The 25,608-nt window shown below is 45.7% G+C and overlaps 1 protein-coding gene across 4 annotated transcripts in view; it reads left to right on the top strand.

The window, feature by feature from the left end:
* The window catches only part of ACER1 (alkaline ceramidase 1), a 46,176-nt gene that overhangs the window by 4,650 nt on the left and 15,918 nt on the right, over window positions 1-25,608 (top strand). The window contains exon 2 of one of the 4 annotated variants that reach the window (XM_053220011.1): window positions 4,152-4,304. The exons of 1 other annotated variant lie outside the window; for it this stretch is intronic. Coding sequence is in view for 2 of the 3 variants with exons in the window: in XM_015072814.3 (XP_014928300.1) it covers window positions 21,474-21,566 (93 nt within the window). In the remaining variant the exon portion in view is untranslated. Of the gene's footprint in view, window positions 1-4,151; window positions 4,305-21,391; window positions 21,567-21,899; window positions 22,950-25,608 lie in introns of those variants that run through there. 2 more of the 4 variants (XM_015072814.3, XM_027049538.2) reach the window with 2 other exon arrangements.

Genomic DNA, 25,608 nt, shown 5'->3' on the forward strand with positions numbered 1-25,608 from the left:
TTATTAGTTAGGCATGACTGTGAGTGCCAGTGACTTAGACAAGATAGAAATGTCTTTCCATCCAAGTGATAGTCTGGAGGTTGGCACTCAGGGTGGGCAGGGTGGCTCTGTACCATGGCGTCTCCAGAAGCCTTCTCCTCAGCCATTTCTAGGGCGGGGCTTTCCCTGTTTCGAAATTGAAATTGGGGCTTCAGCTGGCACATTTCCATTCCAAGAAGCTGGATGGAGGTTGAGAGGAAAAAAACAGGCAAAAGACGCATGTCAGTCTTTTTTTTTTTTTTTTTTTTTTTCCATATAATTAATTGTCAAATTGGCTAACATACCGTGTGTAAAGTGTGCTCTTGGTTCTTGGGGGTAGATTCCCGTGGTTCATCGCTTCCCTACAACACCCAGTGCTCATCCAACAATGCCCTCCTCAGTGCCCATCACCCACTTTCCCCTCCCCCCACCCCCCCATCAACCCTCGGTTCTCTGTATTTAAGAGTCTCTTATGGTTTGCCTCCCTCCCTGTCTGTTTGTAACTATTTTTCCCCCTCCCCTCCCCCATGGTCTTCTGTTAAGTTTCTCAAGCTCCACATAGGAGTGAAAACATATGATATCTGTCTTTCTCTGACTGATTTAACTCATTCAGCATAATACCCTCCAGTTCCATCCACGTTGCGCATGTCAATCAGTCTTGAAGGAGGGCCACCACCCCCCCTCCACTTTTTTTGGCTACATAGCATTCCATGGATTCCATTATGTATGTATATATACATATATATATACACATATATGTATGTATATATAATATATATAAATATGTGTATATGTATGTGTATATATGCACACATGTAAATATATCAGCATAGGGGCACTTGGCTCCTATGAGGGTGGCTCAGTCGGTTAAGCGTCCAGCTCTTGATCTCAGCTCAGGTCATGATTTCACAGTTGGTGACTTTGAGCCCCGCATCAGGCTGATGGTGTGGTGCCTGCTTGGGATTCTGTCTCTCCTTCTCTCTGCCCCTCCCCTGCTCGTATGCTCTCTCTTTCTCTCTCTTAAAGTAAGCATAAAAAAATTTAAATATATATATATGAGTATATATATTTACTATATATTATTCGTATATGATTAATAAATCAATTATATTTAATTTTAATTATTAGATTAATTATAAGCATATATTATACAATAGAAATGTGAAATTATATATGATACAACTATAATTAATATATTAATGATTATACAATTAGCATATATTATATATAATATTTAATATATTCATTATATATATATTTAACCTGTTCCTTGCTGATGGATATCTTCACTGCGATGAAATACATTTTTCTCTTATCAGATTTGTCTTTTATGTTTTTTTAATGTTTATTTATTTGTTTTTGAAAGAGAGACAGAGTGTGAGCAGGGGAGGGGCAGAGAGAGGGGGAGACACAGAATCCGAAGCAGGCTCCAGGCTCCGAGCTGTGGGCACAGAGCCGGACGTGGAGCTCAGACTCACAAACCGTGAGATCGTGACCTGAGCTGAAGTCGGACGTTCAACCGGACTGAGCCACCGGGGCGCCCCTCAGATTTATCTTTTAAAGAGACTCCAGCCTTGGAGATGCCTTCTTTATCCACACTCCCTCAGGAAGCCCCTTGGGGCTCTTGGCCTTAAATACCCGCGTATCTGATGCTTCCTAGGTTCATCTCTCCCACCCAGATATCTCTCCCAAGCTCCAGACCTCCCTCCCTCTCATCTCCCCTTGGATGTCTGATTAGGCACCGAAATGACACGTCTGAGAAGAACTACTGATCTTATCCCCCACCCAAAGCACTGCCCCTTCCACCTGCCCCTGCTTGGAGCCGTCCTTCATTTCTGTCGCTTCACAGCCCAGAAGCTGTTGGCTAATCCAGCGGGCTCAACCCTGCACGTGTGCCCAGAGCTCAGCACCTCCCCCCTGGTTGGAACCGCCATCACCTCTCACCCAGACAGTTGTAGACATTACCTCCTCCTATGTATCCCAGCCCCCACTCCTGCTCCCTTGTAAATTCTGTTCCTTCAGTGGCTGGAGGAATCGTTTTATTTTTTATTTTGGTTTTCTTTTTTAATGTGTATTTATTTATTTTGAGAGGGAGAGAGAGCATGAGCAGGGGAGGGGCAGAGAGAGAATCCCAAGCAGGCTCTGTGCCATCAGCACAGGAGCCCAACACAGGGATCAATCTCCCGACAGTGAGACCACGACCTGAGCCAAAATCAAGAGTCAGAGGCTTAACCAACTGAGCCACCCTGGGCACCCCCATCCCCGGCTTTTTTTTTTTTTTCTTGATGCGTAACTTATGAGCATAGCACCTCCCTACTCAGAGTATGCTTTATGGACCAACAGTGTCAGCATCATCTGGAATCTTGTTCAAAATGCAGACTCCTAGGGGCGCCTGGCTGGCTCAGTCGGTAGAGCATGCAATTCTTGGTCTTGAGGTTGCGAGTTTGAGCCTCATGTTAAGTGTAGGGATTACTTAAAAACCAAACCTTAAATAAAATGCAGACTCTTAGGGTCCATCCCAAACCTACTGAACAGGAACTTGCATTTTCACAAGATCCCCGGGTGATCCATATGCACACAGAAGCTTGAAAATGCTCCCATGTGATACATTTACTGCTTATTTTGTTTACTGTCTGTCTCCCCTGGTACAATGCTCCCTCCGGAGCAAGGGGTTTTCTCTATTTTCTTTTTTTCACTGCTATACTTTCATCACCCAGAACAGTATTTGGCACATGGTAGATACTCAGCACACATTTATTGAATCAATGAAGGAATGGCTAATGGCTGGAGAATGGATTGTATGAGGCAATGGTCCAGACGGATGTGCCAGTCAGCATTGCTGGTTGAAAGCAACAGAAATTGTCTTAAGCACAAAGAGAATCTTGTAGATTACTGGAGGTTTTCCAGCATGGGTGACAGTCTGGAATATCCACTTGGAAAAAATAGACAGAAGGATCCAGAGATTGAGCGTTAGGGACAATTGGCCGAGGAGGTCACAGCCACCTCTGGATGAGCACGAAGTTCCCACTCCCAAAAGAAATGCTTGGATGTTGGAAAGCAAAACAAACAAGCAAAGAAACCAATAAGATGAAAAGACATGACGAACGTCTTCTACAAAGGGAGACCTGTGAGGGGATAGGTGTAGCCATTCAGAAGAGAAATGTGGCAGCTTGTGTGAGTAGAATCTAGAGGAGGAGACGGACTTATGAAGTGTTTGTAGGAGGAGGTAGAACAGACAGAGCTTGCAGATTGCAGACTAAATTGTCTTCTAAAAGTCATGCTTCTCCTTTGTAACAGTTATCTATTGCTGCATAACAAATTAACCCAGAGTTTAGTAGCTGAAAACAATGACAATAGCTTTAAACATTATCCATAACTTGGGGCATCTGGTTGGTTCTGTCAGTAGAGCATGAGACTCTTGATCTTGGGGTTGTGAGTTCGAGCCCCATATTGGGTGTAGAGATTACTTAAAATAAGATCTTAAAAAAACATTATCAGTAACAATAAACATTATCTCACATAATTTCTGTGGGTCAGGAATCTAGGGGCAACTTGGCTAAGTGTTGTCACTCGGGGTCTTTCATAATGGTAGCCTCAAAATGTCAACCAGAGCTGTAGTCCTATCCAAAGGCTTAACCAGAGTTGAAGGATCCCCTTCTAAGATTCCTCACTCACATGACTCATTCACAAGTTGGATGCTGGACAAACTGGATGTGTAGCTACACATGGACTTTTTGATTAACTGAATGTCCTTACAATATGGTGACTGGCCTCCCCCTAGAGCAAATGATCCAAGAGGGCAAAGTGGAAGCTATAATGTCTTATGCAACCTAGCTTTGCCAGGCACACATTGTCACTTTCAAGGTATTCTAATGGTCACACATGATTCCATGTGGGGCAGGGGACTCTGCAAGGGGATAATACCAAGAGGTGAGCATCATTGAAGGCCATCTTGGAGGGTGGTCACCATATCCTTCCACCCTGAGACTACATCTCCCAGCATTCCTTGCATCTGACGAGCCATTTGATGAGTTTTCATTAATGGACCCTGCAAGGAAACGATGTGTGACACTTCTATGCCAGGGCGCCTTGGAAGCAACTGTGACTTCTCCACTCTTAATCTCCTCCCACAGGCTCTTGCAAAGAAATGAAGTGGCCTGATAAAGAGGGTGGAACCATAGAAGAAGCCCGGGAAGGGAGCCACCTGTCAATTAGGAACACTCCTTTTGGATTTGGATGAGTGAGCAACAAGGTTGCATCATATTTCAGTCATTAGACATTCTAAGGTTTGTTCATTACAGCAGCTAGTTATTACCTAACTAATTCAGGAATGGATTGAATATGAATGACTGAATTCATTTTTATGGGTAAATAAGGTTCACATGTTTCTGGCTAGAGCCATTGGGTGCATGAATGTGCCTTCTACAGAGATGGAGACATAGGTTTGGGGGGAAGATAATGAGCTAGTTTAGGGCAGGATTTCTCCACTATAGCACTCTTGACATTTAGGTTCTGTGTGGTATGGGGTCATCCTGTGCATTGTAGCATAGTAGCTCAGTAGCATCCCTAGCCTCTATTCCCTAGATGCCAGTAGTGTTCCCCGATATGTCAGCCAAGAATGTCTCTAGACATTACTCAGTGTCCCCACTTGAGAGCCATTGGGTTACGACCTGGTAAGTTTGTGCAGCCCATAAATATCCAATTGGAGATTTCCAGGAAGCTGATGATCCTGTAATTCTGGCACCCAGGGAGCATGGAGCAGGTGAGATCTTCCCTCCCCCACCCCGTCCCAAGAATGGGTTCAAGTGAGAGAAGAGGAAGGAGGGCCGGCCAGTCAGAGAAGTAGGAGGGGACCCCCGTGTGGGGAGGCAGCCACAGGTGCAAGGAAGATAATGGATCAAGTAGGGCAAGTCTGGCAGGGGCATAGGCTGTTGAGATCTGCCATCAGTTTCAGAAGCATCAGATGCTTCAGGGAGCAGGTTTAGTGGAGAGGGGGGTCATTTAAATGGGGTGTCAGTCATAAAAATGATATTGCGCATTCATTTTGTTGACATGAAAAGACTTCCATGGTGTAACTTTAAAAAATTACTGGAGTTTAACATACACTCAGTAAAGTGCATACGTCTTAACTGTATAGGTCAATGAATTGTTTTTCACATGGTCTACACCTGTGTCACCATTACCATGTTCAAGATCTAGAAAGTTCCTTCATGCCCCTTCTCACTCAGTATAGCCTGGACTGTCCAAGATACCACCATTTTTATCCCCTTGATGTAATATCGAAGGGGGAAAACAAGGAGGTTATTAGATAATGTGGACTCCATAATCCAAAGACCACAGCCCTGTACACTTCTGTTTTTCTCCCCTCTCCTTCCCTGTCCATCTTGTTTTAAAGTCAACTCTATTGAAGTATATTTGTATAATAAAATATACCCATTTTAAGTGTACAGTTTGATGAGTTTTGATAAAGCCGTGTAATGACTACTCCAGTCAACACAGAGAACATTTCCATGACCTCCAGAAGATCCCCTGGGTCCCTTTGTAATCAACCCCACCCCTTCCATCTTATCCCCAATCATTGGTCCAACTTTCCATCACTCTAGGTTAGATTTCCCTTAACTAGAATTTCATATATGTGCAATCACATAGTATATAGTCTTTGGTGACTGGATTCTTTCATTCCCCAATCATTGGTCCAATGATAGCTCACTGCATTTGGTATTCCTATCCAAACAATCCTTTAACTATGCCAGAACCTATAATCCGTGGACCCTTCCCTCCCTTTCCCCTGTCCCCTCACTCGGTTTACAGCCATGGTCTTCCGTTACAATCGCTCCTTGACATATGTCCTCAACTCCCTCGTCTGCCTCTTCCTTCATCACATTTACGTGGTCAGACTTGGCCTGATTAAAGCCAGCCCTGCGTATACTCCTCACCTGCACCTGGGAAGCCTCATACACAGCCATGCCAACTGGTCTCCCTTGAGATTTTTGACCACCAATTTCCTGCCCAGCAGTCGTATGTGTCCTGGTCCATTCACTTATCCACTGTCTCGTATGGTAACATCTCACCTTTCCTTCTCCCCTCAAGTCTTCCCCTTCCTCCTGAATCTCAGCTCTTGACCTTGCCTCCTATCTTCTGCAAAAACAAAGCCACAGAAGGGGACTTCCACAGCACATAGGCTGCCAACATTGCCTTCTTTCTTGTTATCATGACTCCCAGGCTCCCAGCCAAGGCCAACTCTCCCTACCTACATACTGGATTCCATTCCACCCAAGGTCATCACTCTTCTTAAGTGTCTACTTCCTTTTACTACATCAGATGTTGCTTCTTTTCTTGATTATACCCATTAGCTTATAAACATGTACTAATAGCTCCCATCTTTAAAAAAGGTAGATGCATGATCCCACATTGTCCTCCAGTTATTACCCATTTATTCATTCTCCTTTACAGAAAAAAAAAAAACAACTTTTAAGAGTTGGATCTCCTCTTGGTTTCTACTCCTTTTTTCATTGTCTCTTGAGCCCACTCTAATTGGGCTTCCCCCTCATGACTCCACTGAGACACCAGCTGTCAGTCAAGGTCATTAGTGGCTTCTAGATGGCCACATTCAAAGACCAGTTTCAATAGCTAAATTCAAAGGTCACACAAGGGAAAACAGAAAATGCTTTGAGATGAATGGAAATGAAGACATATCATCAAAACGTATTGGGGTGCAACTAAAGCAGGGCTTAGAGAAAGATTTATAGCTGTATATGCCTATATTAAAAAAGAAGAAAGATTGGGGTGACTTAGTGGCTCAGTTGGTTAAGCATCCGACTTCGGCTCAGGTCATGATCTCATGGTTCATGAGTTCGAGCCCATGTCAGGCTCCGTGCTGACAGCTCAGAGCCTGGAGTCTGCTTTGGATTCTGTGTCTCCCTCTCTCTCTGCCCCTCGCCTGCTCGCACTTTGTCTCTGTCTCTCTTTCTCTCAAAAGTAAGTATTAAGAACATTTAAAAAAGAAGAAATTTTTAAAAATAAGAAATCAATGACCTAAAGTTACAACAAATTCCATGGTCAATCATCATTTCCTTGTGTTGTTTGTCCTAGTAGTAGCTTTTGACAGTTTATCACTTCCTCTTTTTAAATGTTTATTATTATTTTTTTAAGCAGAGAACAAAGAACTTTATTCAATCACCTAAAATAGCCATTGTTAAAATTTCAAAAAATAAATAGAATTATACTGTTTTAAATCTTATTTTTTGGGGGCACCTGGGTGGCTCAGTTGGTTAAGTGACCAACTTCGGCTCAGGTCATGATCTCATGGTTTGTGGGTTCGAGCCGTGCATTGGGCTCTGTGCTGAACACTTGCTCAGAACCTGGAACCTGCTTCAGATTCTGTGTCTCCTTCTCTCTCTGCCCCTCCCCCTCTTGTGCTCTGTCTCACTCTGTCTCTCAAAAATAAATAAATGTAAAAAAAATGTTTTAATCTTATTTTTTCATTAGAGTAGTTTTGATTTTGTTTATGACATTGTTACTCTTCCATAGTATTTTATTTATTTGTTTATTTATTTATTTAATTTATTTTTTAATTTACATCCAAGTTAGCATATAGTGCAACAGTGATTTCAGGAGTAGATTCCTTAATGCCCCTTACCCATTTAGCCCATCCCCCCCCCCCACAATCCCTCCAGTAACCCTCTGTTTGTTCTCCATATTTAAGAGTCTCTTATGTTTTGTCCTCCTCCCTGTTTTTATATTATTTTTGCTTCCCTTTCCCTATGTTCATCTGTTTTGTATCTTAAAGTCCTCGTGAGTGAAGTCCTATGATATTTGTCTTTCTCTGACTAATTTTGCTTAGCATAATACCCTCTAGTTCCATCCACATAGTTGCAAATGGCAAGATTTCATTCTTTTTGATTGCTGAGTAATACTCCATCACACACACACACACACACACACACACACACCCCACATCTTCTTTATCCATCCATCCATCGACGGACATTGGGGCTCTTTCCATACTTTGGCTATTGTTGATAGTGCTGCTATAAACACGGGGTGCATGTGTCCCTTCAAAACAGCACACCTGTATCCCGTGGATAAATGCCTAGTAGTGCAATGGCTGGGTCATAGGGTAGTTCTATTTTCAGTTTTTTGAGGAACCTCCATACTGTTTTCCAGAGTGACTGCACCAGCTTGCATTCCCACCAACAATGCAAAAGAGATCCTCTTTCTCCTCATCCTCACCAACATCTGTCGCCTGAGTTGTTACTGTTAGCCATTCTGACAGGTGTGAAGTGGTATCTCATGGTGGTTTTGATTTGTGTTTCCCTGATGATGAGTGATGTTGAGCATTTTTTCATGTGTCTGTCAGTCATCTGGATGTCTTTGGAAAAGTGTCTATTCATGTCTCTTGGCCATTTCTTCACTGGATTGGTTGTTTTTTGGGTGTTGAGTTTGATAAGTTCTTTATAGATTTTGGATACTAACCCTTGATCTGATATGTTGTTTGCAAATATCTTCTCCCATTCCACAGTTGCCTTTTAGTTTTGCCAATTGTTTCCTTCGCTGTGCAGAAGCTTTTTATAATAGTAGTTCATTTTTGCTTTGGTTTCCCTTGCCTCTGGAGACGTGTTGAGTAAGAAGTTGCTGCGGCCAAAGTCAAAGAGATTTTTGCCTGCTTTCTCCTTGAGGATTTTGATGGCTTCCTGTCTTACGCTTAGGTCTTTCATCCATTTTGAGTTTATTTTTGTGTGTGGTGTAAGAAAGTGGTCCAGGTTCATTCTTCTGCATGTTGCTGTCCAGTGTTCCCAGCACCATTTGCTGAAGAGACTGTCTTTATTCCATTGGATATTCTTTCCTGCTTTGTCAAAGGTTAGTTGACCATACGTTTGTGGGTCCATTTCTGGGTTCTCTATTCTGTTCCATTGATCTGAGTGTCTGTTCTTGTGCCAGTACCATACTGTCTTGATGATCATAGCTTTGTAATACAGCTTGAAGTCCGCACTTCCTCTTTTTTTTTTTAAATTGCAGTAAAATATATATAACATGAAAGTTACCATTTTAACCATTTAAAAAATTTTAATGTTTATTATTATTTTTATATTAGAGAGAGAGAGAGAGTGAGCAGTGGAGGGGGAGAGAGACAGAGACAGATACAGAATCTGAAGCAAGCTCTAGGCTGCGAGCTGTGAGCTGTCAGCATAAAGCCCAACCTGGGGCTTGAACTCACGAGCAGTAAGACCATGACCTGAGCGGAAGTCGGATGCTTAACCGGCTGAGCCACCCAGGTGCCCCTCATTTTATCCGTTTTTAAGTGTACAGTCTATGGCATTAAGTACACTGACATCATTGTGTAACCATCCCCACCACATTCCGTTTATTCATCTGTTGATGGACACTGGGACTGCTGCGTCTTTTGGGTTATTGTGAATCATGTTGCTGTGAACATGAGTGTGCAAATGTCTTTGAGACCCTGCTTTCAGTTCTTTTGGATAAGTAGGAGTGAAGTTGCTCTGCATCGTGGAGGAATTCTAATTTTAGCCTTTTTGAGGCAAACCATTTGGGGCACCAGGACGAGCAACCCTCCCCGCTTTCCTGGGGCTTTTCTCAACACAGGGGATCTTCGCTGTCAAAAGTGGGAAAGCCCCGATCAGTTGAGGCTGGGTTGGCCACCCTACCGGGAAGATTTTGTCCTGCTCTGCACTCCGGGCAGCACTATCTCAACCCACCAAGTCAGTTTCGAGATGGAAACTCAAAATCTTCATGGGTTTCCTGGAGCTGCCAGAGCACCACAGACCGGGGGGTTTACACAACAGAACTGCATGGTCTCACAGTTCTGGAGGCTGGAAGTCTGGGATCAAAGTGTCAGTAGGGCCGTGCTCCCTCTGGAACCTGTAGGGGCACATTCTTCCTTGCTTGTCCCAGCTTCTGGTGGGTTTTTTTGGCCATCGATGGTCTTGCTTGGCTTGTAGACGCATCCTGTCCCCACATGGCATGCTCCCTGTGCCCTTTCATGGTCTCCTCCCTTTCTGTGGGTTTCTGTCCAAATTTCCTCTTTTTCTAAGGATGCCATATGGATTATGGCCCGTCCTGATGACTTCGTCTTAACCTCATCACCTCTGTAAAGACCTCATCTCCAAATAAGGTCGCATTCCAAGGTCCTGGGGAGTTGCGACTTCAACATGCTTTTTTTTTTTTTTTTTTTTGTATAATCGGTATAATCTGATCCATAACTTAGACTTTGAGAGGGGGGGGGGTTCTCCTCCCTCCCTTTGAAAGAGAAGGAACAGGCAGAGTCTCTCCCTTTGGACCACAGTGATTTTGGCTGTGATGTTGGAGAGAAACGTTGAATTTCAGGGCTAAACTTGCAAGCCTAAATCCTCTGAACCTTAAAATCTGGCAGAAATCCCAGTTGGCAATATGTCTCCCAAATGTCAGTATTCCCCTACAGGTGAATACCAGGAGAAAAAGCAAAAGGTGAGCCTCAGAATAACCATCGAGGGTTATTGGATCTCAGAAGTGGAGGCGGTGAACGGTACATTTTGTGAAACTCTCTTATGGGAGGGAGGTAAAAGGTGAGGGGTCTGGTGAAGGAAAAGCTTCCAAAATGGGGTTGTCAGATTGAGCAAATAAAAATACAGGAGGCCCGTTTAAATTTGAATTTCAGATGCATGAGGAATACTTTTTCAGCAGTTTCAGTCCATCCCACACAATATTGAGGACACACTTGTGCTAAAAATTATTCATGGTTTGCCTTATCTGAAATTCAAATGTAACTGGGTGTCCTGTATTTTATCTGACAATGCTTCTGCAAATAAGTAATGGAGTTAAGCCACATTAGAAGGCAGTGGTGATGGATTTCTTGAAGCCTTGAGGCCACTTGGGGATGAGTCGGAAGCAGGAACAGTTCACATGGCCCTGAGGATGGCTTCTAATGGGGCTTAATGATATCTTCCCTTTGTTGTCCTGGAGTATTGGGATGTAAACAGGAAGGAGACACACTGACCCCAATGAAAACCCGTGTGGGGCTCTTAGTGGATACATAGTCTCCCCCGATCCTCCCACTGAGATGACCACCCTTCTGGATTTGGTATTCACGATCCCTTTGCTTTTTTTTTTTTTTTTAAGACATTAAAAAAAATCATATATGCCTGTCTCCCTAAACCCAAGTCAATATTAAAGATAGTTACTGGATCTTAACCCATTAGCTGCTGGGTCGTGAAGAAGTCTATAGGGTCATAGGGACAAAGTCAGGGTGGTCGGAGTGACCACCGGAGTGAGGGGGCCTTGAAGCAGGAGCTAGGTACCAACCAATACTGCAATATTTTATTTTATTTTTTTAAATTTTATTTTTTTAACGTTTATTTATTTTGGGGACAGAGAGAGACAGAGCATGAACGGGGGAGGGGCAGAGAGAGGGAGACACAGAATCGGAAGCAGGCCCCGGGCTCTGAGCCATCAGCCCAGAGCCCGACACGGGGCTCGAACTCACGGACCGCGAGATCGTGACCTGAGCTGAAGTCAGATGCCCAACCGACTGAGCCACCCAGGCGCCCCCCAATACTGCAATATTTTAACAACAGATACATCCATACACGTGTGTGAGGCTAGCAGCCCCACCCTAAATACCATTTATTTAATGTAGCCTGATTTTTGCCATTCTATGAATAGATGTACTCTCTTGTGACATTTTTTTTGGTCCAGCATTATCTTGTTGGGAGTCACTCATGTGGATGCATGTCCCTGCTGTTCACTTATGTGTATTCCACTGAATGAAAATGCCATCGTTCATTTATCGAGTCTGCCTTTCGTTGACTATTCAGACTTCCGGGGTTTCAAGCAGCTCTGAATAATCTTGTGCACGAGTCCTGAGTCCACGTGCGAGAGTTTCTCCGAGCAATGTGAACCCAGGAGGGACGTTCCCAACCACAGGGTATGTTCGTTTGCAGCTTTGCTGGATGTGGCAGAGGCAGCCTGCTCCGTGACAAAGATTCAGGCTCCCTTTCCACAGGGTAGAATTTTCGCAGAGGAGCCACTGCTCTGCCAGAAACTACATTTCCCAACGCCCCTTGCGTCTGGTTGAGGTCACGTGGACTCATTGTGACCAATAGGAAGTATGCTAAAGTGAGGGGACTCCTCCTGGGCTGAGGCAGTTGAGAATCCAACGTGTCTTCCATAGGCTCTCTTTTTCCTACTTGGGGGGGGGGGCACCCTGAAAACTTCATGCTGGGGATGGAAGTCACATGGTGTGGGGATGGAACATCACAAGATGGAAGGAGCCTGGGCCACTTGACAGACCGGCAGACGGACAGACAGACAGCCTTCCAGGGCAGAGGCACACAACGCACTTTATGTCTTAAGACGTTGAGATTTGATGTATTGTCTTATTCTAGCAATTGGCCTGGTCTGCTCAATAACACACTAGGCAATGTCATATCGTTTTCCAAAGTGGTTGACCATCTCACATTTCCACCCGTCAGGGATAACAGGATGCTCTCCCCATCCTCATTATTGATGAGCCAACATATTTTTGGCTCTTGATGAGACAACGTATTTTTTTTTCTTTTTCTTTTGAAATATTTCTGTTGCAACAGAAAAATGGCAAGAATACATTGAACCATGTACCTTTCACCCAAATTCCCCAATCACTTACATTTTGCCATATTCTCTCCCTCCCCCCTTCCTTCTCTCATCTCTCCCCCCATTTTTGCTATTTCAGGGCAAGTTGTGGACATCATGTCCCTTCACCCTTAAATATTGAAGGATGTGTCTCCCAACAACTAGGACACTCTCATACATAACTGCAACTCATGTATCAAATTCAAAAATCGTATTGTCATACAATACTATTTCAATATACGGTCAATATTCAAATTTCACTAATTGTTCAATCACATCCTTTACAACCCTGGGAATTTTCACATTTTAAACTTTGTCCAGCTGTATCTGCAGCCATTATTTACTTAAACGTTGTTTTCAAACAAACTCATTTTTCAAAAGTGTTAATACACACATTTATTCCCAAAGGCAAGTCTACAGTGCTGCCCTAAATGGAGAGCTAGAAAAGTAGATCAACTAGAAAGCAGTAAATAGAAGGCAAGATAAATACAAAGATAAATAGAAAGCAACAATATAGGTCTGTTTATTATCTGGATTTTGGTGGTGGTTTCAAAGGTGTGTGCATATGTCCAGATGTATTGAATGAGAATACTTTAAACATACGAAGTTTATTCTATGTCAATTACACCTCAATAAAGCTGTCTAAAAATCAATACAGAGAAGCCAAAAGGTGAAATTCTAGCCCAGAAGGGGAGACCAGGAATTGATAGAGAGGCTCTGAAGGTACCAGAACACCCAACGGAGGCTTTCTCATTGACCAAAAACAGCCCGGAAGAGAAATCAAGAGACTGACTTTCTCACAATAGGATCCAACGCTATTTAAGACCATAAAGCGGTCCCCACCCTTTGAGAAACAGTGTCCCCTCATTGTGTGTGACTCTGGGAGACATCACTTGAACTTCTGAGAGCCTCTGTTTTCTCCTCCATAAGATCACCCCATGAGGCGAGGGGGGGGGGTGGTGTCTTAGCGACTAAGCTACAGAAACAGTTTTACTTCCATATCCTGGGGCTTCTGCGGTATCTGGGGCAATGAAAGGAGATAATGGTAGCACAGTGCTTGGTACTTCCTGACAACATCATTAGTCCAGTCCCATCCAGTGGAAATCTTATGTAAGCCACATATGGGACTTAGTTTTTTTGATTATATTTTTTATTTATTTTATTTAAATCCAGGTTAGTTAACATATAGTGTAATAATGATTTCAGCAATAGAATTTAGTGATTCATCACTTACATATAACACCCAGTGCTCATCCCAACAAGTGCCTTCCTTAATACCCATCACCCATTTAGCCCATCCCCCCCTCCCCTCCCCTCCAGCAACCCTCAGGTTGTTCTCTGTATTTAAGAGTCTCGTATACTTTGCCTCCCTCTCTGTTTTTATCTTATTTTTCCTTCCCTTCCCCTTTGTTCATCTGTTTTGTTTCTTAAATTCCACATATGAGTGAAATCATATGATGTTTGTCTTTCTCTGACTTATTTCACTTAGCATAATACACTCTAGTTCCATCCACATTGTTGCCAATGGCAAGACATCATTAATTTTTTTAAATGTTTATTCATTTTTTTTGAGAGAGAGAGAGAGAAAGAGAGACAGAATGTGAGTGGGGGAGGGGCAGAGAGAGGAGAAAGGGAGACACAGAATCTAAAGCAGGCTCCAGGCTCTGAGCTGTCAGTGCAGAGCATGATGTGGGCTCACACTCTCGAACCATGAGATCATGACCTGAGCTGAAGTTGGACGCTCAACGACTGAGCCCCAAGACTTCATTCTTTTTGATTGCTGAGTAATATTCCATTGTATATACATATACCACATCCTTTTTATCCATTCATCAGTCAATGGACATTTGGGCTCTTTCCATACTTTGGCTATTGTCAATAATACTGCTATAAACATTGGGGTGCATGTGCCCCTTCAAATCAGCATTTTTTTTATCCTTTGGATAAATACCTAGTAGTGCAATTGCTGGGTCTTAAGGTAGTTCTATTTTTTTTAATCAAAAATTTTGAAAATATTTATTTATTTTTGAGAGAGAGAGAGAGTGTGTGAGCAGGGGAAGGGCAGACAGAGAGGAAGACAGAATCCAAAGCAGGCTCCAGGCTCTGAGCTATCAGCACAGAGCCTGCTGCAGGGCTTGAACTCATGAACTGCAAGATCATGACCTGAGCCAAAGTCAGATGCTTAACTGACTGAGCCACCCAGGCGCCCCAAGGTAGTTCTATTTTGAATTTTTTGAGGAACCTCCATCCTGTTTTCCAGAGTGGCTGCACCAGTTTGCATTGCAAAGGGTTTGTCTTTCTCTGCATCCTTGTCAACATCTGTTGTTTCCTGAGTTGTTAATTTTAGCCATTCTGACATGTGTGAGGTGGTATCTCATTGTGGTTCTGATTTGTATTTCCCTGATGATGAGTGATGTTGAGCATTTTTTTTTCAACGTTTTTTATTTATTTTTGGGACAGAGAGAGACAGAGCATGAATGGGGGAGGGGCAGAGAGAGAGGGAGACACAGAATTGGAAACAGGCTCCAGGCTCCGAGCCATCAGCCCAGAGCCTGACGCGGGGCTCGAACTCACGGACCGCGAGATCGTGACCTGGCTGAAGTCGGACGCTTAACCGACTGTGCCACCCAGGCGCCCTAAGCATTTTTTAGTATGTCGGTTGGCCATCTGGATGTCTTCTTTGGAGAAGTGTCTATTCATGTCTTTTGCCCATTTCTTCACTGGATTATTTGTTATTTGGGTGTTGAGTTTGATAAGTTCTCTATAGATTTTGGATACTAACCCTTTATCCGACATGTCATCTGCAAATATCTTCTCCCATTCTGTCGGTTGCCTTTTAGTTTTGCTGATTGTTTCCTTTGCTGTGCAGAAGCTTTTTATTTGGATGAGGTCCCAATAGTTCATTTTTGCTTTTGTTTCCCTTGCCTCTGGAGACGTGTTGAGTAAGAAGTTGCTGCGGCCAAAGTCAAAGAGGTTTTTGCCTGCTTTCTCCTTGAGGATTTTGATGGCTTCCTGTCTTACGCTTAGGTCTTTCATCCATTTTGAGTTTATTTTTGTGTGTGGTGTAAGAAAATGGTCCAGGTTCATTCTTCTGCATGTTGCTGTCCAGTTTTCCCAGCACCATTTGCTGAAGAGACTGTCTTTATTCCATTGGATATTCTTTCCTGCTTTGTCAAAGGTTAGTTGGCCATACGTTTGTGGGAACTTAAAATTTTCTAGTCGCCACATTTGGGAAAGAAAAACAGAACAGCTGACATGAATTCTAATAATATCCTTTATTTAACCCAATATCCAAGACACTATTATTTTAACACATGGCACTTAGCCCCATTTCAAGGGCTTAGTCTTGTGACCAGAGGCTACCATATTGGATAGAGAAGCATTAGACTTTATTATTATTTGTTGCTTGAAGATTAAGCCTTCTGAGACGTTCACTGTACCATTATTTATAAAAGAAAAAGAAAAGAAAATGATAGTGAAGCACCCATTGTGATGCTTCATTTTATGTATCAATTTGACTGATGCCCAAGTAACTGGTAAAACATTTCTTCTGGGTGTGTCTGTGAGAGTGTTTCTAGAAGACATTAGCATTTGGATCAGTGGACTCTGTGAACAGAATGCCCTCACCAGTGCAGATGGACATCATCCCAGCCACGGAGGGCCCAAATAGAAGAAAAGAGTGGAGGAAGGGGGACTTTGCTCTATGCCTGAGAGAGATGCTTTTCCTGCCCTTGGGCATGGGTGTTTTAAACTCAGACTGGAACTCATAGAAGGTCCCTAGAGGAGTGACATCCATAGAGACAGAAAGTCGATGGTGGGTGCTGGGGCTGGGGGAGGGGGTGGGGAGTCAGTATTTCTTAGGGACAGAGTCTTGTTTGGGAAGATGGAAAGTTCTGGAGACAGATGGTGGGGGTGGTTGCACAAAAATGTGAATATGCTTGGTGCCCCTGAGCTGTAAACTTAAAGATGGTTACGATGGTGGGGCGCCTGGGTGGTTCAGTCAGTTAAGCATCAGACTCTTGATTTCAGCTCAGGTCGTGATCTCGTAGTTCGTGGGTTCAAGCCCCGCCTCGGGCTCTGCCCTGATAGTGTGGAGCCTGCTTGGGATTCTCTCTCCCTTTCACCCGCTGTCCTTTCCCCACTCTCTATAAATAGATAGATAGATACATAGATACATAGATTAAAATGGCTAAGATAGTAAGTTTTGTGTCATATGTGGTTTTCTATATGCTTTGAACTATGGAAGGGTATTAATGACTCTTTGAGTGAAAAAATTTGGTAACATACATATACCCAAATCTTTGTTAAAAAAATTTTGTAAACAATTTTTTAAGTTGAAAATATCTCAATATTTACAGCACTTAGGATGTCCAGACTGTAAAATGATCAGGGGGTTTAATTTTCTCTTTGCTGACTTGTGTTTTCTGTGATGCACACCTGTTATGTGATGCTTATGAGAACACGGATAAGAAGAAATCCGTCCCTTTCCTATTGAGGCTCATGGTGGGGGTGAGAGGAGTTAACAGTGGCCTTGCAACTGAGCAGCGTGGCGGGGCTGGGATGCCTGATGGTCTTTGTGACCAGTTACCTGGACCAGGTGCGCACTGGCAGTTGACAGAAGCCAAGGACAGACTCCAGCTTCAAACCTGGGGAGGGTGTTGAAGGGAGGGAGAAGAAGAGTGGAAGAGACCTCCCCCCCAATAGGAACACGTGAGACCTTTGCCCAGGTGAGGGGAGTGGGAGGGATGCCCTTGTCCACCAGAGACAGAGTCCCAGCCCCACCCACAGGCCCACACTGGCCCCTTTGCATCCCCAGCACCTCGATCTCCAATTCTGCCATAAACCCCTGACCTCTTCTCCAACCCCAACCCAGTCTCCAGCCCCTTCCCAAACCCCTCTACACCCCATCGCCCTGTCCACTCCCCAGCCCCATGCCCATTCTCATCCCCAATTCTGTGCACATATCCATCTAGCCCGAATTTATTTCACCCCTCTTCTCAGCCCCCAATGCCGCTACCCCCAGACCCTCCTCCTTCCCCCTTGGTGAGTAGATTAGCGTTTCTCCCCAATACCCACATCCTTGGTACTGAAACTTGGGAATGTTACCTGCAAAGAGACTCTGCAGGATTGTCCTGGTGGTCCCTGTGTCATCCCAGGGTCCTTGGAAGAGGGTCACAGTCAGAGAGAGAGGGAGGTGTGATGATGGAATCCAAAAGGGAGCAGCATGCATTGAAATGGAGGATGTCCCCCCCCCCCCCCCAGCCAAAGAATGCGGGAAGCTTCTAGGAGCTGGAAAAGGCAAGGAATGGATTCTCCTCTAGAGCCTCCAGGAGGAGCCAGCCCAGTGGACACCTTGATTTTAGCCCCATAAGACTCATTTCAAACTCCTGATCTCTAGAACTGTAGCATAATATGTGTGTGTTGTTTTAAGCCACTGTCTTAATTTGTGAGCAGCCCCCAGAACTCATACACCCCTTCTCCCAGGCTCTGGCCCTTTGCACACGCTAGCCTCTGTCTCTCTCCCTAGCAGAGAGAGAAATCACAGACTTATCTGGCTGTGCTGTTTTCCTAGTCGGCTCTGTGCAGGATGATTTCCCAAACTCTCCAGGCTGGACCGGACATGGGCACCTGTCACCACCTTGCTTCCTGCTGCTAAACCCTTCACTGAGGTCCCTGATGGCCAGATCCCGACGGTTGTACCCTGCCCTGGATTTGAACAGGGAGGGGCCTCAGAGTGCTCAGCATCCCACCCCCTGCGCCTCGCCGCTACCCCCCCCCCCCCCCCGCCTCCAGGGACTCAGGCTCTCTGCGTTCAGCTGGGCTGGGAGAGGTGGGGTTGGTATAGGTTTGTTCTCCTGGCCCACCTGGGGAGGGCATTTGGGGGCCAGGGCTATGGCTAGACAGTGGGATTCCAGCTGCTCTGGGGGAGTAGAGAGCCACTCGGGCAGCACTTTTAATTCAGGCTCTGGGAACTTATCTCATCTCAAAACCTGGCATCTTTCCTGTCTTCCCAGAGGATCTGGAAGGCAGCTCTCTGGGCACCTGGCAGGGGGTGGAAAATGGAAGCTCTGACAAGTTGTGGATAATAATAACAACAAGGAGTATGCCAGTGACAGCAGCCACATTAGGCTCTGGGCTGGGCCCTGAGCACGTGCCTCAGTAGTCCCCAAATTTCTGACTTTCACAGACCACCCTCAAGATTTTCATGTTATCTACCTTCTGCCTGAACTCTTATTTATTGATGTTTCATCAGACAAAACCCCCTTTAGAAACCTAAACCATTGGCTTTTTAAAACTGTGGTGTGGGGCGCCTGGGTGGCGCAGTCGGTTAAGCGTCCAACTTCAGCTCAGGTCACGATCTCGCGGTCCGGGAGTTCGAGCCCCGCGTCGGGCTCTGGGCTGATGGCTCGGAGCCTGGAGCCTGCTTCCGGTTCTGTGTCTCCCTCTCTCTCTGCCCCTCCCCCGTGCATGCTCTGTCTCTCTCTGTCTCAAAAATAAATAAAACGTTAAAAAAATTAAAAAATAAATAGATAAAACTGTGGTGAAATATGCACAACCTAAAGTTGACCATCTGAACCATTTTGAAACGGTTTGCATGGCTAAGCTGTGGCATAAAGGACTTTCATATAATGGTATGGCCCTGCCCACCATCCGTCTCCAGAACTTTCACCTCCCCAGACTGAGACTCTGTCCCCATGAAACACGGACTCCCCACCCCCTGCCTCACCCCTGGCTCCCACCATCCACTCTCTGTCTCTGTGGACGGGACGCCTCTAGGGACACCAGACAGTGTTTGTTGTTTTGTGTCTGGTTTATTTCATTGAACACAATGTCCTCAAAGTTCATCCACGTTGTAACAGGTGCCAGGATTTCCTTCTATAAGGCAGGCTCCTTTATATTCCATTGTGTTGATATACCACAGTCTGCTGATCCGTTCTTCCTCCAATTGAAAACCTAAATCAGTTAATGAAAAAGAAACACAACTCTTTTATTTTGGAATAATTGTATACTCGCAAGAAGTTGCAAAAATTTCACAGAGAGGTCTCCTGTACCCTATATTCAGTTTTCTCCAGTGTACAGTTTCACAATCAGGACGTTTACATCGATTAATCTACAGAACTGATTGAGATCTCAACACCTGCTATATTCGTTCCTGTGTGTGTGTGTGTGTGTGCAATTTCTTCACATGTATAGATTCATGTAACCACCCCCAGAATTATAAAGCTTAAATCAATTTATTTCCCTGCCATGAATGGGAAGTGGATGCACCAGCAGTTAAGGCAAACTTTGCACAGCAGCTCTGAGAGGCACTATTATTCCCATCTTAATGTTTTTATTTATTTTTGAGACAGAGAGAGACAGAGCATGAATGGGGGAGGGGCAGAGAGAGAGGGAGACACAGAATCGGAAGCTGGCTCCAGGCTCTGAGCCATCAGCCCAGAGCCTGACGCGGGGCTCGAACTCCCGGACTGCGAGATCGTGACCTGAGCTGAAGTCGGACGCTTAACCGACTGAGCCACCCAGGCGCCCCTATTATTCCCATCTTACACACGAGGGAAGTGTGGATCTAGTCTCTCACTACTTTTGAGCTGTGTGACCTTGAGTAAATCACTTAACTTCTCTGGGCTTCCGTTTCTTTGCCAGTGACCTGGAGACGGTAAGATGCCAAGAACATTCAATGAAATAATACTGAATGCTAAGCACTTAGGAAAGAGCCTGGCACCAGTAAGTAGTCAGTAAAATGTGCCACTGTTATTACTATTCCCACGGGTTGCCTTAAAGTTCGAGATCGGCTACAATAAGAAAACCCATTTTGCCATTTCTCTTGGGCCCACATTGGGCCAGGCACCGAGCTAAGCTCTTGACTGGCTTTATCTCTGTGTGCCTTTATAAAGACACCTGGACCTACCACCACCATCCTCGTGTTACAGATGAGCAAACTGAGGCTCAGAGAGGTGGATTCACTTGCCCAGGAGGTCACACAGCTTAGGAAGGGGAGGAAGTCAGAATTCAAACTCAGGCCTTGCTGACTCCAAAACCAGAGCTTGCCACAGCCCTTGGAAGCCAGGCCCAGGGACCCCCAGACTTGGAACTCTGCAGATCCCTCCCTTCATGGGGGTTTTGCAGGTGGCCCCTGGTAGAAGCTGGGACACTCTGGGCGTAGTTTTGCCCACCCGAGAGAAATGGCTTCAATCCAGCCCCGCCTTCCCATAGCACAAACAGGAAGACCGAGGCCCCCAGAGGACAAATGATAGGGCAAGGTTACACAGCCAAGGACGACAAGGGAGCTGAGCCAAGCCCCTCGGGCTGGGTGTGCTGCCCTTGCCCCCGGTGTGGCGACAAGCAGCACAGAGCTTTGACAGCGTGGACATAGTTCAGCCTAATGGGTAAGAGCCTAGAGTCTGGACTCAGCTGCCTGTTTCCACGTCGTGGCGTTTTCACCTTGCGTGCCTTCGGCAGGTGGCTTCTCTCTCTGCCTCCGTCTGCCCGCCTCCAAAGCGGGGGTAGCCAGGGTACTCATCTCCAGGGGCTCATTAATATTTTAAATCACCGTTCTCATACCAGACCCCTAACTCCCACTCCGCATGGGTAGGGACGGGAGGCCCATGATCTGGCCATCCCGTGCCCTGCCTGGATGGTGCCAGCCCCTCGGCTTCTGCCCAGGGCAGCTGCCACCGCCACCGCACAGGTAAGCCGTCCTGGTGCAACCGGGGAGCGGTTCGGCAGGTTTTTCCTCCCTGCTGTGGAGCAACAGCTGCCCTCTGCCCGTCTCACCCGGCCCGGCCCTCCTAGGCTCTCATGCTGCTCTCTGCCAGACTCAGCCAGTGGGCAGCGGGCGCCACATCAGGATGCCCAGCATCTTCGCCTACCAGAGCTCCGAGGTGGACTGGTGCGAGAGTAACTTTCAGCACTCGGAGCTGGTGGCCGAGTTCTACAACACGGTGAGAGGGCTGGGGGCAGCGGTCTCGCCGGACGGGGGGTTCAAACCCCGGCTTCTCCACACGGCCGCTGGAGAATCCTGCTGGAGCGTTCACCTCTCTGAGCTTTCGTCCGTCTGTTAGGCAAGGAGTGCTGGCCTTTGTTCATTCATGGGGCATCTGTGGTAGGTTTTGGCAATGCAGCAGTGACCAGGAAAATAGCCAGGCTCCCTGTTCCCCTGGAGTGGAGGACACGCATGTGACTCCAGGCATTCGCAAGCCAGGGTGATGGTGCTCTAATGGGAGGTGTGGGGGCAGCCTTGGGGAGCGGGGAGGGCAGAGGTGATCCATGAGCCAGTGGCAGAGGGACGGATCAGGAAGGGCTTCCTGGAGGAGACGGCTGTGTCTATTTTGTTCTCAGCTGTTCCCCCAGCTTAGGTTGACCAACTCATTCCAGTTTGCTGGGGACTATCCTGGTTTCAGCATCGGAAGTCTCATGTCCCGGGGACCCCTCAGTTCTGGGCACAGTAGTCCTCTTTCCCCCCATCCTTGGTATGAGGCCATATCGGAAGGGCTCAAAATGCCTGGATGGCAGTGGCATTTCAGGAAAGCTTAGAAGACGCAAGTGGCCGAAGATTCATGTGGCCGTGCCTCTCCTCCTGCGGGGTGCTGGGGAGACTGTGGTGAATGAGGCAGGCCGCCCTTGGCCCTGGAGCTTCTGGGACGGTCGGTGGGTGGTGCAGGCAATGTGCTTTGCTCTGTGCCCTGTGCATACTGAGGGCGCTCAGTCAAAGGGGAGGCAAAAGATATGCCCAGGATCACCGTGGCACTTAGAGCTAGGATTTGAACTTGGTGGGTCCAGGAGATGTTTTGGGGGCTTGGGGATTGGGAGCTCAGTCCCAGATGCCTCCCTCACTCTTGCCCTGTTACTTTGACCCCACCGCTTTCCAGAGCCGGGGGGAGGGGCACGGAAGTTTGAGATTCAGGGCTTCTCTGTGGTCTCCCTGTTTCTTGCTCCTCCTGGACAGAGATACTGACTCTGGTCCTCAGTGCTCTTGCCTGAAAAATGGGAGGGGGCTGAACGTGCCGGTCTCTGAGGTGGAGAAGAGGTTTGGGGGTCTGGGACCCTTCTCCCTGGAGTCCCTGGCAGTCCACCCTGAGGTGGGGGCCCCAGAGAAGGCACTGAGAAAGGGCTGCCGTAGGGCTGGGCTGAGACCCCAGTCTAGCCGCACATGCCTACGCGAAACGCTCCTCTGTGAGTGGATTCGGGGAGGAGCGTTCAGGGAGCCTCCCTTCAGCCTGCCTCTAAATGCAGCCAATTGAGTGAGTGGGGGACACTTCCAGGGTGCAGGAGACATGGCTATGACACATACCAGATGTCCACAGCGTCATCACCTGCATTTCCAGGTACTTATCAAACAGAAACAAAAGTTTCACAAAATAGTAGTTACCTTTCCCTGGTGTGAACACACTTGGATATTTTCTCTTCTATCACAAAGGCTCTGGCAGGGGCGCGTGGGGGGTTCAGTCGCTTAAAGCGTCCGGCTTTGGCTCAGGTCATGATCTCACAGTCCTTGAGTTCGAGCCCCGCGTCGGGCTCTGTGCCGACAGCTCGGAGCCTGGAGCCTGCTTCCGATTCTGTGTCTCCCTCTCTCGCTGCCCCTCCCCCGCTTGCGCTCTGTCTCTCAAAAATAAATAAACATTAAAAAAATTAAAAAGAAAAGAAAAGGCTCTGGCAAAACCACCAGAACTTAAGGAATTGAATGCAGATTAGGTTATAAAGGGTCTCCCCAAGATTCTCTCCTCTAAAACACTTCTGAGTAGCCCGAACCCATCAGCAGAGCTAATCAGTCATATAGGTCAGGGGTTGGCAAAGGTCTGCTGTAGAGGCCAGATGTTAAATATGTTTGGCTTTGGGGGCCATACGATCCCTGTGGAAAGGACTCCGCTCTGCCATTGTACCTGGAAAGCAGCCACAGATGGTATATAAGCAAATGAGGGGGGCCGTGTGGCAATAAAACTCTATCTGTGGACACTGAAATGTGCATTTCATGTAACTTTCACGTGTCACAAGATACTATTCTTGTTTTATTTTTTTTTAACCATTTAAAAGCACAAATGTCATTCTTAGCTCGCAAGCCATGCAAAAGAAGACATTGGATAGAATTGGTACAGGGCCATGGTTTGCCAGCTTCTGATAGAATTGTATATACATATTGTATATAATACACATACACAATGTGTAATATTTTATATTATACAATAATATATTTATTATTTGGTATATGATATACACACACATATAATATTCATAAGATATAATAATGTATTTATTACATATTGTGTATTATATGCTGTATATAATATAGTATATCTTATATGATATAACAATAATTGTTACATATACATAAATAATAAGCAGCCAACTAGAAAATAATAAGATCTTTTCTTTTTTGGCTTCTCAAATCAGTAATTAAAACCGAGTTTGTTTTGCAGCAAATGCGGGCACGCTCCTATCTCGCAGCGTTCTGTGTGCAATGTGTCAAGTTGTGTTGAGATGTAGATGTACATCTAGCACCTTCACCGCCCCCACTCGGTCATTGAACCTCCAGGAACTTGCATCACAGAGATAATCCCAATGGTGAACAAAATTTTCGTACAAAGTCCTGTCTGAGTCATTTGTAACTGCAGTAAATGAATGAATAAATAAAAAGGAAGCCATAACACTTTCACCAACCTGTGAGGGCTCAGCACGTTCTGGCGAAATACCACAAAGCTCTTTAAAAGCATGTGTTTGCTCGAGGTATATAAATGAAGACAAAATATGTAGCAATATTTTTTTTGTTATTTTTTTAATTCTGAAGTTAGCCAACATACAGTATAGTGTTGGCTTCAGGAAATAGAACCCAATGATCCATCACTTACATACAACACCCAGTACTCATCCCAACAAGTGCCCTCCTTCATGCCCATTCCCCACTTCCCCTCTCCCCCGCCCCCCCCCCATCAACCCCCAGTCTGTTCTCTATATTTAAGAGTCTCTTGTGGTTGCTTCCCTCTGTGTTTTTATCTTATTTTTCCTTCCCGTCCCTCGTGATCATCTGTTAAGTTTCTCAAATTCCACATATGAGTGAAATCCTATGGTATTTGTCTTTCTCTGACTGACTTATTTCTCTTAGCATAATACCCTTTAGTTCCATCCACGTTGTTGCAAATGGCCAGATTTCATTCTTTTTCATTGCCAAGTAGTATTCCATTGTATATGTAAACCACATTTTCTTTATGCATTCGTCAGTTGATGGACATTTAGGCTCTTTCCATCATTTGGCTACTGTTGAAAGTGCTGCTATAAACATTGGGGTACAAGTGCCCCTATGCATCAGCACTCCTGTATCCCTTGGGCAAATTCCTAGTAGTGCAATTGCTGGGTCGTAGGGTAGTTCTATTTTTAATTTTTTGAGGGACCTCTGCGCTGTTTTCCAGAGCGGCCGCGCCGGTTTGCATTCCCACCAACAGTAGCAAGAGTTTTTTAAAAGTTTATTTATTTATTTTGAGAGAGAGAGAGAGAGCACACGCACAAGTGGAGGAGGGACAAAGAGAGAGAAAGGGGGAGAGAAACTCCCAAGCATATTCCGCAGAGCCCGATGCGGGACTCGATCTCACAAAGCGAGAGATCATGATCTGAGCCCAAATCAAGAGTTGGACACTCAACCGACTGAGCCACCCAGGCACCTCTGAAGGATATTTCGCTTTCTCAATGCACTGCTCGCAGGGTTGGCTGAATCTGGGGCAAAACCCAGGGCCACATGATCAGGGAATAGAAGCAGGAAGGAGGAACTACTAGAGGACTCATCCCGCGTGTTGGCAAGTTTCACAGAGGAGGACACCTGGGAATCGGGTTTGAAGGATGAGCAGGAAGTTTTGCCAAGCAGGGTGGGAGTCAAGGAAAAGGGAGGGGAGGAGAGAAGGATGTACTGAGTTCTGGACACGAAAGGGGCTGCACAGTTAGGGAAGGGTAGGAGTGTTTCCGTGGCTAGAATATGAGAAGAAATGAAGACGAGCAAGT

Source organism: Acinonyx jubatus, chromosome A2 (genome assembly GCF_027475565.1).
Source record: "Acinonyx jubatus isolate Ajub_Pintada_27869175 chromosome A2, VMU_Ajub_asm_v1.0, whole genome shotgun sequence".
Taxonomy (NCBI): domain Eukaryota; kingdom Metazoa; phylum Chordata; class Mammalia; order Carnivora; family Felidae; genus Acinonyx; species Acinonyx jubatus.